Source organism: Phoxinus phoxinus (genome assembly GCF_949152265.1).
Source record: "Phoxinus phoxinus genome assembly, chromosome: 21".
NCBI classification, from domain to species: domain Eukaryota; kingdom Metazoa; phylum Chordata; class Actinopteri; order Cypriniformes; family Leuciscidae; genus Phoxinus; species Phoxinus phoxinus.
Genome location: NC_136896.1, coordinates 23246796 through 23261853, shown reverse-complemented (window position 1 = coordinate 23261853; position 15058 = coordinate 23246796). Strand labels below are relative to the sequence as shown.

Here is a 15058-nt window from a genome sequence, read left to right as displayed (position 1 = left end):
AGGAAAGAGGAGTTAAAGGCTCCTAAAGATGAACAGAGAGACCTAGGAGGAGAGAAGGACTGGTTGAGTTACAGTGTTTGTTGGTTGTCAGAACATTAGGAATGTAACCTCAGCTTGAACCTAGAGATAGACAGATAGACGGAGAGAGAGACGGGCCGTTATAGGGTCAGTGTGTATTCTGAGCTTAGCCCAGACCTCTTGGGATGCTTATGGGATTTTTTAATTAAATGGTGGAATATGACACTCTTAAATGTTGAAATGTTACATCTTAAAGCCAAGTTATAGCAATTAAGATGAATGCTAATGTAAACGGATAGCTTTCTCCAGATATAATAGACTTCTTTGCATTATATTTAGCTAGTGAGAGAGTCTAGTTTTTTAGGGGGCAACTGAAAAAAAATTCTGTTTCGGCCTAAACGGTTTTGGAGAGCCAAATGCATTGACCGATAATTGGCGAATGGCGGATTTGACTGCGAAAGTGTCTATTTCATGAACACAACGTGGATATGCTACAACAGGTAAACATGCCAGCTGTGTGGACGCTGTAGGGCTGGTAAGATCTTTTAGTCTAGGCTGTTTTCAGTTTATGTGAGAACAAGACTTCACTAAACAATACTTTAACATGCCTGCCATTCAATAATCACAATAAGCAAGTCTGAGCTTTCACATTCTGTCAATTTACATAATTGAACAATGTGAACACAATTGAACAATGTTGTGTTAACTGTCTTCAATGTGGTGCGACATTTCTGTAGCCACTTCAGTTCGAGCGTTCCTGTCATCTCTTTCACTTTAATACTAGTTATAGCATGAAATAAACATGAATGAACATCAGAAGGTTTGTTGAAAGAAACATATAGTTTTTATTTGAGTGTTGATTATTAAATACATTTAATGAATCCATTGATTATTATGAAAAATGGATTCCTGTGAAAAAATATTTCAGTGTATCACTAATAAAAAGGGATATTTTGCATTTCAAACCCAACTTTATGTAAAAGCTAAATTTGAGCATAGCGCATTATGGGATACAAATACTATATACTTCAGAAGTATATCATGTTAGTTTGTTATTCAGAACATTGTCATAGACTTAAAATTTAAAAAAATATAGCGTTTATGTTTGTTTATAAGTTAACAAGCTGTTAAAATTAGCACTTTTTGAAACAAATATATGGTGTAATTACTGGATTTAGGGAAGTTTGTGATGTTCTTGGCATTGTTTCTCAATAAAAGAGTTTGCAAGCACAGCAGATGCAGTAAAACACCTGTATTCTCTGCTTTAGTTCTCTAAATAGTTGGCGTTTATGACATCAGGATGGAAAGGTCGTCTGTAAGCAGTATGACACTGGCAGCCGTCTGAAGAATTATTTCTGGAGTAGATTGCATCTCTGAAGGATTTTCTTAGAAACAGAAGTTGCAAGGCATAAAAGATTAGCGTGAAAAACAAGATGATTAAACATTTCTTCACAGAAACAAATTCAGAAGCTTGCATATGGAGAAAAACAGCGAGCAAGAGACAAAGAGAGAGAGCAGAGGGGTTGTTATTGAGCACTAATGTGGTGTGTTCTCTGTGTACTTCAGTAGACATGAGAGAACAGACTGACACACACACACACACACAGTTCTCTCGTTCAATTTATCCCTGTCTCACCTCATTCGTCTTTCTCTGCCTGTCTCTCTGATGTAGTGGGTGTCCTCTTTGTAGTCTCCACACTAATATGCAGTGGCACCAAATTGGGGTATACAACACAATGCAAAGGGCGGCACCAAAATCATGTCCTATGTATTCTAGCTATACCTGTTGTGTGTTTTTTGCCAAATCATATCCAAAAGTGGTTTTCTGCTTCACAATGTACATTTGGTGAGTTTGGGAAGCAAGACAAATCCCCCTAAAAATGTAATTGTGCTGCTGCTAGTAAGTGTCAGACGGAATTTGACTTTGTGTGTTGTTTTCAGTGTTAAAATACTTTCTCCTATCCCAGTTTATTGTGCAGAGACAACGATATGGTCCAAAACATACTATACACAAACACGTGAATGCAAATGATTCTAGATATTCAATCTCAATTTTTGGGTTCACTTCATTTTGATGGTCCCTTTAACACATTCTTTTGACTATAAGTAATGTTGCACCGACGTACATGTCTACTAACTCTCAGAGTATCAGTAGACTGTTAGGGTTAGATTAAGTTGACATGTAGTTGTAAAGTTACTTATAGTCAGTACAATGTCTGTTGGAGGAGCATCACAATAGAGAGTTAGCAGATATTAAGCAGACAGTCTACTAATAATCTAATGAGAGTTTGTTGACATGTAGTTGCAAAGTTACTTATAGTCAACAGAAATTTCAAAAGTGACCATCAAAATAAAGTGTTACACATTTACATTGTTCAGAATTCACTTCATAATTCAAGTACACGTGACATTTTCAACATCCCCACAAAGGAATGGCAGTCATTATTGTGTTCTAAAATATGATTCTGGCCATTCATTGGTTGACACTCTGAAAAGTGAAAACACTGTCTCTGTAATGTTATCAAAACATTGTTCTGTTTGCCTAAGCGACCGACATATCAACATTTGACTTGGCCAATGCATGAGTTTGGGCGGGACTACCTGTAAACTGGAGTAGAAGATTGTGACGGCATGGGAAAAGTTGATATCTGCTGCCTTATGTTATTAGTCATTAGCCACAGTTTAACTGAAAAACACAGAAACCTCATGTGTAATAATGGGCTTTTTGCTGAGGAAAACATTTGCAACTGAGCAGGACAGCGGTTCGGTTCAGTTCAGTTCTTCTGAACCTCTGTGGGCATTGTCACATGAAATAAACATGAATGAACATCAGAAGGTATGTTGAAGGAAATATTTGAGAATCACTTAAGAATTTCACTTAAGAATTTTCAAAAAATGTACTTTAAGAACATTCTTACAAACTTCTTAGAATTGGTTTCTTGACTTCTTTTTTTGTTGTTGTTGTTGTTTTTGGATAATTCAGCAGCAATAGCGTGGGGAAGAGATGTGTCCGCATTACGGGGAAGAGATGTCCGCATTACGGGGAAGAGATATTGATGTGATATTGATGTGTAGCGTGTTATATCAATGCAACAGTTTACTGAGCCACAGTTTACTGAAGATAAAACTTGCTCAGTGAAATTTCAAAATCCAGTCATATCAGTAAGAATCTCCACGACCGGGAGTTTCGCTTGAGGGTGAAAAAAGATTTAGCAGATTTCGCATATGTAACATGCTCGAGTTGGTTGCGTGAATTTGCCGCACAACCCAACAGAAAGCTACTTGGTTGACAATGGACAATGCACCTTTTTTGCCTGAAAAATTTCACTGAAATTTTGCTAATGTGTCCGCACCTTAAGGAAAGGATTGCCCTAGTATTCTTTAATCAAAATAACTTCCCCTCCCTCTTGCAACAATATCAATCATCTGATGATGTCATTGACACAAGGGCGGGTCAACCTGCCAATCACATTAGATCACAGACACAGCAAACCTCAACCATCTAATGATCCAATCAATTCCCGCCCTACATTTATTCTTGTTTGAGAAGCAGTTTCATCTGGATATACATTAGAAAAGGAAAGAAAAGACTATCACATCTTCCATTTTATGCCAAATTGAAGCACAAGAATTTGGTCATCAGGCATTTATAGACGCTTGGTCTAGCTCATGTTTGAGTGAACTCTTCTCTTTTCATGCATGGGTGTTTAATACACTCAATTTGTCCACTCAAAACAAACCGTATGCCTTTAGCTCTTCGTTCATCCCGGATGTTTTGCCCAATGATGTGGCTCTGTGTATGTGCTTATCTTGGCTGTCATAGCCACATGTTTGAACTCCAGTTGTTTGATTTTCTCCTCCATTCTCTCCGATTCCTTCCTGCTCTCGTTCTTATTCTCTGTGTGTCCGCGGCTGAGTCAGCCTTTCATTCCGTCAGTCTGTTCCAGGACGTCTCTCTGAGTATTTCCTGCCCACAGAGAGACGGGCGGGAACATGCGCCCTGACAGAGAGTGTGTGTGCTGGTGTTTGTGTGTGTATGAATGCTGTTTCAGATATGCGTCTGCAGTCATTCTGTGTGTGTGATGTGCCCGGCGGGGCCGACAGCAGTGGTGTGTAAATAAGAGTTCTAAATTTAACTTCAGCTCACAAGTTGAGTTGCCCTCTGCTACAGCTGGGACACACACACACCCGCACACACACACACACACACACACACACACACACACACACACACACACACACACACACACACACACACACACACACACACACACACACACACACACACACACTCTCACACTCACACTCACACATACACACGGGAAGGAAATCACAGCCAAACCAGCCAGAGAAGCAACCACATACTTTCTCCTCAGATACCCTATCCACCTTTTCTATAAACAGACATGCACACGTTGTATCCTGTTGAGAACACTATAATATCATTAACAAAATGTGTAAGGCACGTCTATTGTCCAGGAGACCAGACCCTTATTCGCATACTTCCCATTGTAAATAGTAGGCAAGATTTTAATTAAAAAATATGTCATCCATCCATTTTTGGCTGATGCCAACACCTTGCACAGAGAGTTTGAGACCATTTTACGTAATGAATGATGTTATAAAGACATCTTTATGATGTTATAGTATTGCAGTAATGGCATACTGTCTTAACATACACTCAAAAGTACATTACCATCAAGTGTGAAATACGTATTTTTAGTGTTGTATAATTATGCGATTTGTGAAGCAGCCCTGTAAATCTTCCTTCCTGTCACATTTAAAGAATACATTTTTATAATTACTTTCTGATATACAGTATTCTGTTTGTGTCAGAGACAGACATAGATTTGTTATGGGAATTTTTACCGTAGCAGTTACTTGTGGTATTTTCACAATTATTTTATGCAATTATTTGAAATGTTTATGGTAATAATAATAAGAAAAAATTTTATTAATTAGATTTTTTTTAAACTATTATTAATAATAGTATAATTATCTAAAATGTATTATAATAATCTAAAATGAAAATAATATATTAATAATAACAATTGTTAGATACAACAAAAAGGAGATAAAACTTGTATTACTACATAATAATAATAATAATCTTAGATAAATAGAATTAACAAATTGATAATAGTAATATAATTATTAATATAATATGTATTATTTAATAATACAAATAATTATAATAATGATAAGAATAATTAATTATTTAAAAAAAAAAAAAATGTAATGAAAAAGCCTATTGTTTTATATTATTATCATTAGTACTTATTTTATTATTGTTGCTCTAATATAAAAATAAGTGTTTTTAGATAAAGGAACAAATAGAAACGAATTCATTCATATAATAATAGTAATTAGTAGTATTATTGGTATTATTATTACTACTAAAAATACAAAATAAAGTTGTGGTTGGAACTGCTGACACCGCAGGAAACACATCTAGAATCTGTTCTCCCTCCCATCAGTGGTTGGAACTATGTTTAACAGTGTTTATCTCTTGTTTTGACGTGTTATCGTTATAATTATCATCAGCACGAATGCGTTCCATCATCAGTGCGCTCAGATCATCTGTCTCTCTGACAGAAGCGCAGTTCCTCTAGAGGAGTTGGTTCAGGACGTCTGTGTCTTTGATCTTGCTTGTAATGTTCCCAATCACACACTTCAGCGCTGTGGATCAGGGTTAGGGATTCCTCCTAGATAAATAGGAAAGTTTGCTTTATTCAGCATGCTTTGAAATTGAGTTTCTGGTTTTATATGGTTTTGAAAATCTATAGAGTCAAGTTTTATTATGTTGATGTGCTTGACAAACATGATTAAAATAAATTTGAATTCAGAAACGAACATTATGTTCATGATAGAAAAAGTGTATTAACGTCACAGTCTGTTTGAATATATCAATGTCAAGTCATTGACCCATAAACTCTCTCTCTCTCTCTCTCTTTCACAGCAATCGAGACCCAGAGTACGAGTTCAGAGGAGATCGTCCCGAGCCCACCCTCTCCGCCCCCTCCTCCTCGCGTCTATAAGCCCTGCTTTGTGTGTCAGGACAAATCTTCAGGGTATCACTATGGCGTCAGTGCCTGTGAGGGCTGCAAGGTGAGAGACTCGGCCAACTCTCATTCACCAAACATAGCAAGTATACTTATTTAGATTAGTAGTCATGTTTTCTAAATAAAACAGCTGGATAATTTTCTGGTAAGCCTTTTCAACTCTGTTGAATTAAAAATATTTTTTATTCACAAATAAAAAATGTTTTATACACGTTGTAATTCACACAAGCAATGATAATCAAAGGCACTGTTCCATAATGTCGTTCTCTCATATCCTATTCATTATAGCAATATATCAGATGGTTCACTTTAAAGAACAATGAAAGATTTGGTTTGTTTTGATATCTCACTGTAAGGCCATGTGTCCACCAAAGCGTTTTTGCCAGAGACTAGCGTATTTCCAATTGTTTTCAATGGGAGTGCCGTGTTTTTAGAACGGCAGCAGCGTCACGAGGCACTGAGCTTCTATTTCACGCTGAGCGCTAAGCTCTCAGCCTTTTTTTTTCCTGCGCCGAGAGTTGAAGAATGTTCATCTTTGGGTAAAAAATAATGCAGCGCTCATCACTGTCACTTTTTACCCAGCCATCCAATCACAGTGGAGGAGGGGCGGGACAAATGCAACACTGACCAACCGCCACACTCTGCTTGTACAACATCAACACATGACAACAAGTAACAACAAGCATAATAAAGGAACAAAATAAATTAAAACGAGCCACTTGCCATCACTTTGTTTTTTCCATGAAAAAAAATTATTCATGCCTTAAAATAGCTTTAATGTAACTCTACATACACCCTTGCCTCATTTAGTATATGCGGTTCTATGAATATGCAAATGAGCCCCGCCTCCACTCACTCGCACCAGCTCAGAGATCCACTTGGTGACGATCACACTTTGACATGATTGGTTATAAGGTAGTTTGTGACGTCAGAAACACCAGCGATTTCAAAACGCGGTTTTGAGTCTTTGGTTCACTGCAGTTGTAAGGAGAAAATACTCAGCAATTGTTTTGACTTATGCATTTGCACATGGTTTATCTTAAAGCATATTAAAAAAACACCACATAGACATATAAACAACATTAAAAGCTTTATTTTCACCGACAGAGAGACTTTAACTAACTTGTATCCCACCTCAATAGCAGCAAAAGTGTTTTGAAATACAACATGAACACAATACATATATTGCACCTAACACACTTTTGACCCAAGTACCCAGTAATCAAAGACTCCTAAAATAAAGTAGAACCGAAACTTAGTGTAGCAACTCCTACACTCTAAAAAATGCTGGGTTGTTTTAACCCAATTTTGGGTCAAATATGGACAAACCCAGTCGTTGGGTTACATTTTTAAATTACATTTTTAACCCATCGTTTGGGTTTGTCCATATTTAACCCAAAATTGGGTTAAAACAACCCAGCATTTTTTAGAGTGTACATTAACGTGTTAGTAACTTTGATGTGTGGCTAACTACTTCTTTGTCAAGCTACTCATAATTTCAACTTTTTATGTGGTAAAGATACTAGATAGCTACACTGCAAGTTTCAAGTGACAGGAAAGAAATAGAAACAGTTCAGACGCTGAAGAAGGATGAACGTTTCTAGTATGCTGTGCATGTCGAGCACCTTTGTTCCCGCACACCATCAAATGGAGTCTACTTTGCAGGCCTGTGCGTTCGTTTTTGTTTTGACGCTAAGCGTCAAAACTGAAGTATACTCTGGGTTAGTTTACCCAGAAATGGATGTCAAAGCAAGCACGTTTGAGCTTCCGTTTACTGTGTTTGTTGTGTTGATCAATGTTTTGATGTCAATAAAAGCCTGTGAATATAAAGCAATTGTGTTTTTATCAGGAGACTAGACCGCTTGGAGTATATGGATAACTTGTACAATCTCTTTTTGACACTTAAACGTTTTGGAACTTTCAACAGAGCTACAGAAATCTCTCATAATTCATTAAAATATCTTCATTTCTGAAGAATTGGCCTTAAAATTGGGCAACAATTCCAATCAACTGAAGGAGTTTGGAGACATAAGTGTTGGCTTTTTTGACTTTTTGATTTTGGTCATTACGCAACATCCTAAAAAACAATCAATCACCACACAGAACACTTTAGCAACCACATTCAATGTCCTAGCACACACCAACACCTCCTTACTTTATTGTCTCTGGGTTTTGTACTTCTGTAGGAAGCACCATGTGGAAGTAAAAATCTATTTGTTCTTTTGACACATAACTGGAGTTTTCTTGCATCTCTGTCACTGTCCTCATTGTGTTGTTTGTGTTTAGGGTTTCTTCAGGCGAAGTATTCAGAAGAACATGGTCTACACGTGCCACAGAGAGAAGAACTGCATCATCAACAAAGTCACCCGCAACCGCTGTCAATACTGCCGGCTGCAGAAGTGCCTGGAAGTGGGGATGTCCAAAGAATGTGAGTGATGCATCACAAATGCTCCCTCCACAGCTGAAGTACTCTTGCCAAAATACACACATAATCATAATCATGCCTCCCTCTGGCTATACGAGCACACGTCTCTGCTAGGCGCTGTCAGGATTGAGAAGTTAATTGGGAGAGGTGTGAAAATACACACACATACTCACAGGTCTGCAGCAAAGTTGTGAATGTGTCGGTGTGTTTGTTCAGAAATCATCCGGACAGATCCAACTGATCTCACCATAAAGTGGACGTGAGTCTCCACTGCAGAAAGAGACACAAATGGTGTGTCTTTATGGAGGGAGAGGAACAATCCAATACCATGTCAGATCTGATCATTGTGTGTGTGTGTGTGTGTGTGTGTGTGTGTGTGTGTGTGTGTGTGTGTGTGTGTGTGTGTGTGTGTGTATACAGGTGACATATCTGGCTATCATTTAACCCCAAAGGCAAAATAATTAAATTAAATTAAATTATATTTTGTTAATATAAGTGTGTGTGTGTGTGTGTGTGTGTGTGTGTGTGTGTGTGTGTGTGTGTGTGTGTGTGTGTGTGTGTGTGTGTGTGTGTGTGTGTGTGTGTGTGTGTGTGTGTGTGTGTGTGTGTGTGTGTGTGTATTGCAATTAGTCAATTTGACTGTGCTATAAATATTTCATTATTCAATTCAAGATTTTAATAATTTGACATCACTTGAAATTATATATTACATAAATGTATGACTTAAATTTTTTTTTACAGTTTTCCCCAAAATTCTCATTACATTTCTATCAGTCCCTCCAGGATTTTGTGATTCTGCAATCACAGAATATAACACAAAATCAAAAAAACTTTCCATAATTTATAAATAAATTAATAAATTACGTAATTTTTCTGCAAAGAAATAAAGGAAATGGAAAGGGAACATTGGCTAATAAAAATTCATAGAACAGGGGTGTACTGGTGTACTACTTTTGACCACAGAGCACCAAGACACCGGTTATACTAGTGTTTTAAAAGGAGAGATCATTTTCTGGTTTGATCTCTCCCAGTCATTCATTCACATCCTTGTCTAGTGTCTATTCAACCTGTTCAACCTGATTTCACAATTAGACTTAATACATTATTTTACTGGATACACACGTTTTTAATATTTAGGGTGAATGCGATCACTGTTGATACTATTATATATTGAGAAAAATAAAATACAAAATTTTATTTGTATTTTTTGCCTTACGGTAATGAGACATTACAGTCATGCAAAACATCTTATTGATCCTAAAACCGACTTCATGCACTTCATGAGTTAGTGACCGATATTTGTTCTTGACAGGTTTCATGTAGTTCTTTCAGAGATCATGTGCATGTCGAGGTTAGGGTCATGGGCCAGTCTGACAGATCCAGCACATGCGCCTCTAGCAGGCATCATGGCGAGGGTGCAGATGACCCATTAAATCAGTCACAATGACAACCCACACTTGTTTCATTAAAGTGGGTTCTTATGAATTCACACCTCTTGACTCACAGTACATTTAGAAAATGATGCACAGCGGCACTTTCACACTTCACTTGCTGCATACATTTGAACGCACAAAACATCTGTAATAAAACACACACACACACACACACACACACACACACACGCATTGATTTTCAGCACAGCATGCTGGGTTCGCTCTGCTCCAAATGCATTAGACTCACAACTCATTTGCTGCTGCTGCTGAGGAGGAGTAGAGATTGTGAAAAAGGAGGAGTGCAGAGAGCGGGAGCGGAGGGAGGAAACATTGACATTTTTATCCTTTCATTGAATTTCATCTTTGTGATGGACGATCTGCCAGCGCTTTAATTTTCTCCTCTCAAATTATTCCTGTCAAGAACCTCATGCAACACACACACACACACACACACACACACACACACACACACACACACACACACACACGCACACACACGCACACACACGCACACACACACGCACACACACACCCTGAAACAGACATATGTGGGCGTTTAGGCATGTTCACACCAAGACAAATGTTTGTCATGAAAATGTGGAGCCATAAACATTTTTTTTTAACACTTTATAATAAGTAATTAATAATTCATGTCTAATAAAGGTTGGTTTTAAGCACTTAATGTAATTTCCCCATTTTCCGTAACCTAATGTAAAGTGATAACTATTTACAGTTAATATGTTTTTAACAAAGCATTATAACTCTTTACATATGAGCTATTAAACAATAACACTTTGTTGATTACAGTGACAATGAATGAAGAACCCACTATGTGTATATAGTCTATTAATGTATTACCTACAGTTTATTAACTATTAATTAACTATTTTCAAATTATTTGTAAATACTTTACCGGTATTTCACTTATTATAAAGTGTTACCAGCAACAATGGATATCAGAAGAAAACCCCTTATGATTAGAATTTATTGCAATTATGTTGATACATCTCTGCTTTGTGTACCAGGATCACATCAGCGCCACCTACTGTCAGGGAGTTAATTTGCATTTTAATTAATTACATTTTTCGTTCATTCATTCAGACACGCAGAACAACCAGACTTCGTATTTTAAAATCGGTCTTTTTGCGGTATAATATTCAAAGACACTAGTCCGTATCATTATCCACATGTTCTGCATCGCTGAAATCACACTTCAGCATTTTTTGAAAATGATAATGAATCATACCAAACATTTTGATTTGAATCATGATTCCATGTCGAATTGCATCATTTAGTAAAGTCAAGAATCTTAATGAATTCGTCCTCAGAGCTGATATTTCCTCCCCTATCAGCCATGTTTTTGTGTGTATTTTTTTCAGCAGTGATTTTATTATCACAAAACACAGGCCCTAGACTATGCAAGTGCTTGAACGTAGCCACTCACGTTGGATTTCACACATTGTTGTAGTCTGAAATATGTCAAAGCACAGTTCATAATGCAACTCAAGCTACTTACATCAGTTTTAATAGCCATACATCTCTATTGGCCCCGTGGGTTTGTAACCGCCAGAGCAACGCAATAACACATGTTAAGTATATATAACAGAACTGTGCAGCTGGCGTTTGCGTACTTGCTTAGATCACACTTCTGGCCATGTTTCTGTTCGTCAGCATATTTCTGGCCATATCGTCAGATATTCCGGTGTGTAAAAATCACCTTTCCAGACACACACAAAATACTCATCTGGAGAAAGACCCGTTCCCCGATCTCTCTCTCTCTCTCTCTCTGCAGGTCTCTCAGTAATGCTTGTGCGTGAGTGATGGCGCAGCCAGGCTAATAGTTCTTTAATGACTTCATTAAATTGTGTTTTGCGGCTTATGATCGCTGTGCCAATCTGTCATTGGGGCTAATGTAGGCACGTTAAGATAGCACACTTTTATTTAGGAATTAATTCCGCATCTCCAGAGGCCTGAGAGAGGGATGCAGCGAGGGTCCGAGCGCTAGCAGAGACTGGAGAGAAAATAATGCCATGGCATTACAGTGTGTGTGTGTGTGTGTGTGTATGTGTGTCATATAATGAGATTAGATTAGCTCTGGGTCTAATGAAACCTGTGGTGATCTATCAGCATTATGTACGACTTCATCCACCTGCTCTATTCATCAAACTACAAACACACACCCCAGAGAGAGAGAGAGAGAGAGAGAGAGAGAGAGAGAGAGAGAGAGAGAGAGAGAGAGAGAGAGAGAGAGAGAGAGAGAGAGAGAGATGGTACTGATGGGAGGGGGTGTGATGGCATTTCTGATTCTTGTCCTATTTTTTCTCCTTAACACTTTTTTTTCTCGCCTTTCCTCCCCTCATGGTTTGTCTTCACAGATGTGATGTGTTGGCTCTAACACATTTCCTCTATCTGTCTGTTTCATCTCACTCCATTACTGCTGCTCACTGCATCTCAAACAGCCTTTTCACCGCTACTCATGCAAGTGTCCTCTCTTTTTCTTGGCCCTTTCATCCCTCATTCTTTCCTATCGGTCTTCTTGAGATCTCTTCTCTTCTGCCCACTTCATTACTGAACTGACCACATATCTCACTGTGATGGCAAACTTGATGATGGAATTTGTTGAATGTTTGAATGTTTTTAATATTGTAAAAGATATCAATGTTCAATAAATAATAATACCATCATAATAATAGTACCTTTTAAAAAGTTAAATAGAACATTTTTAATTTGTTTTCATCAAATGCTAATATTTGAATAATAATAATAATAATAATAATGCATATTAAATGCATGTTCTATTTTGCCCACTTCATTTCCTTTTGAAATTACATTGACACAAAATGGGATATGTTAAATGAATAATTATATAATAAAATTTAAAACAACAACAACGATATATTTAATTTAAAAAAGTTGTAAAGAATAATTAAAATATAATTATTAAAATATTTTTTTATTATTTTAATTATCCTATCAACTGCTAAAAACTTCTTAATAACAATAATAATTATTACTATTACTAGTTACTATCATTAAGAAGTTATTATAATTTGATGAAAAATATTCTATTTAGTTAAACATATATTAATTTAAATATTCTATTGAACTTTTTTCATTATTATTCTTAGATTTTAGAAGTTACTAATTATTATTAGTACATTATGAGTAACATCTTTGAATGTCATCTACTCTGAAACAATTTTATTTTGTAAGAAATTTACATTTTGTATAACAATATTATTGGATGCTGTATATTAGTAATATTATTATAAGATTGTAGGAGGAGAAGGAGGACAGACTTTATTTATTGATTTTATTAATTTTGCCGAAAATGTGCACTGATGCATCATGCACAATATGAACATGCACTAAAAAATAGAATCAATTTTGATTCCCTTTTATAGTTTATAGTCTAACAGTAGGTTGTTTTGGGGTGCTGCTTGACTACAGAATTCAACTATTGTGTTATAACAGCTGTTCATATATTAGCTATATTACAACAGCTTCAAAAGCAGCTCATACAATTAGAACTTTTATTAATTTTTTAACAGCTTGGTGGATGTTCACTTGGCCATTCAGGAATCTGTACAGTCAGCACTGATCTTTGTTGTCTTTCTGTCTGTGCAGCGGTAAGGAACGACAGGAATAAGAAGAAGAAAGAAGATAAAAAGCAAGAATGCACAGAGAACTACACGCTGAGCCCAGACACAGAGCAGATGATTGACAGAGTCAGGAAAGCCCACAAAGAGACCTTCCCCTCGCTGTGTCAACTCGGCAAATACACCACGGTAAGAGTGTATCCCCACATCATCACTCAACAAAACATTCTCTGAAAATCACTGTGGCATTTTATATTCATTTACATGTTTTGGTGAAAATATACTCAATGCTATATTGATCTGTGTAATTGAAAATGATTAAATGCAGTATCAATCAGGGATGTGATTTTTCCCTATTTGCATGGATCTCCATCGTTTCCGACTCACGCAACACACTCCAGACACATTCCCAATTGTGTAACGAGAATTGTTTATAAATCTGTTGTCAGCAAAAGAGAGGGTTTTGAGAATGGATAGAGGAAGAGAAGGGAAATTCCAGCCAAAAATACAAATTCTGTCATAATTTACTCACCCCAAAAAAATGTTTTCATCTTCTGCAAAAAGGAAAAGTTTGAAGAGATAACCAGTTTTGGTTCCCGTTGACTGGTAATTTTGTCATTTATTTTAAGGTCTATCATGCTGGTTCCGCCAAAATAAAAGTTGTATTGTTTCAACTTTTGAAAGCAAAGACACAGTTATTATTATTATTTTACACTTGTATTATTGTAATAAGAAATGAAAAACGAGTTTTTCCTTAATTTTTGTTCTTTGCTCATCACATAGTTCACTTATTAATTTCTTCTTTTTTTTTTACTTCATTTAGTATTTATATATATATATATATATGGCGATTTTTACCTTTATTATGATAGGATAGTATAGAGTGGACAGTAAGCGAGGTGGGGGACGGGATTGGGAAAGGTCTGTGACTGGGAATCAAACTTGGGTCGCCTGAAGCGCAACAGCGCTATATGTCACATGCTGCCCACAAGGCTATTGGCGGCGACTTCATTTAGTATTTTAAACTAGATTTTTACTGTATTTAACTTTTTACATTTTGAACCAAAACTAAACAACGTTCATGATTCTGGAGAAATTGAGAATACCAATTGTTTTGTTTTAAATAGAGATCACAATTCTCCCAGTATTCTGAATAGGCAACTAAACAACACAACATGTAATTTACTAAAGCTTCTGACAAAATGTTAATTGCTGCAGTGACTTTAAAAACATTTAATTAATTATCCCTCATAAAGACTTTCATTTTGAACAAACCTCTTGAATGAACGATTCAATGACAAATACATTTTCTTAACGTATCGCCACCCACTGGTGTAACGATGTAATGGATACAATCTTTATTTGAAGCTTTCATTAGTTGATTTGCACAATTTTGACCGCTGCCGTAGACATCTGTGTTTATACCCCAACTATAAACTTGTATCCCAGTACGTCTGTGATCATTTTAATTATTGTAACAGAAATAATGATACTGTGTGAAGCCGTTTCATACCTATACAT

General features: G+C 36.5%; 1 protein-coding gene across 2 annotated transcripts in view; it reads left to right on the top strand.

Moving 5' to 3' along the window:
* raraa (retinoic acid receptor, alpha a) overlaps window positions 1-15058 on the top strand; it is a 163627-nt gene that overhangs the window by 143199 nt on the left and 5370 nt on the right. For both annotated transcript variants that reach the window (XM_079596331.1, XM_079596332.1), the window contains 3 exons: window positions 5978-6126; window positions 8367-8508; window positions 13566-13726. In XM_079596331.1, coding sequence (XP_079452457.1) covers window positions 5978-6126; window positions 8367-8508; window positions 13566-13726 — 452 coding nt within the window. The remainder of the gene's footprint in view (window positions 1-5977; window positions 6127-8366; window positions 8509-13565; window positions 13727-15058) is intronic.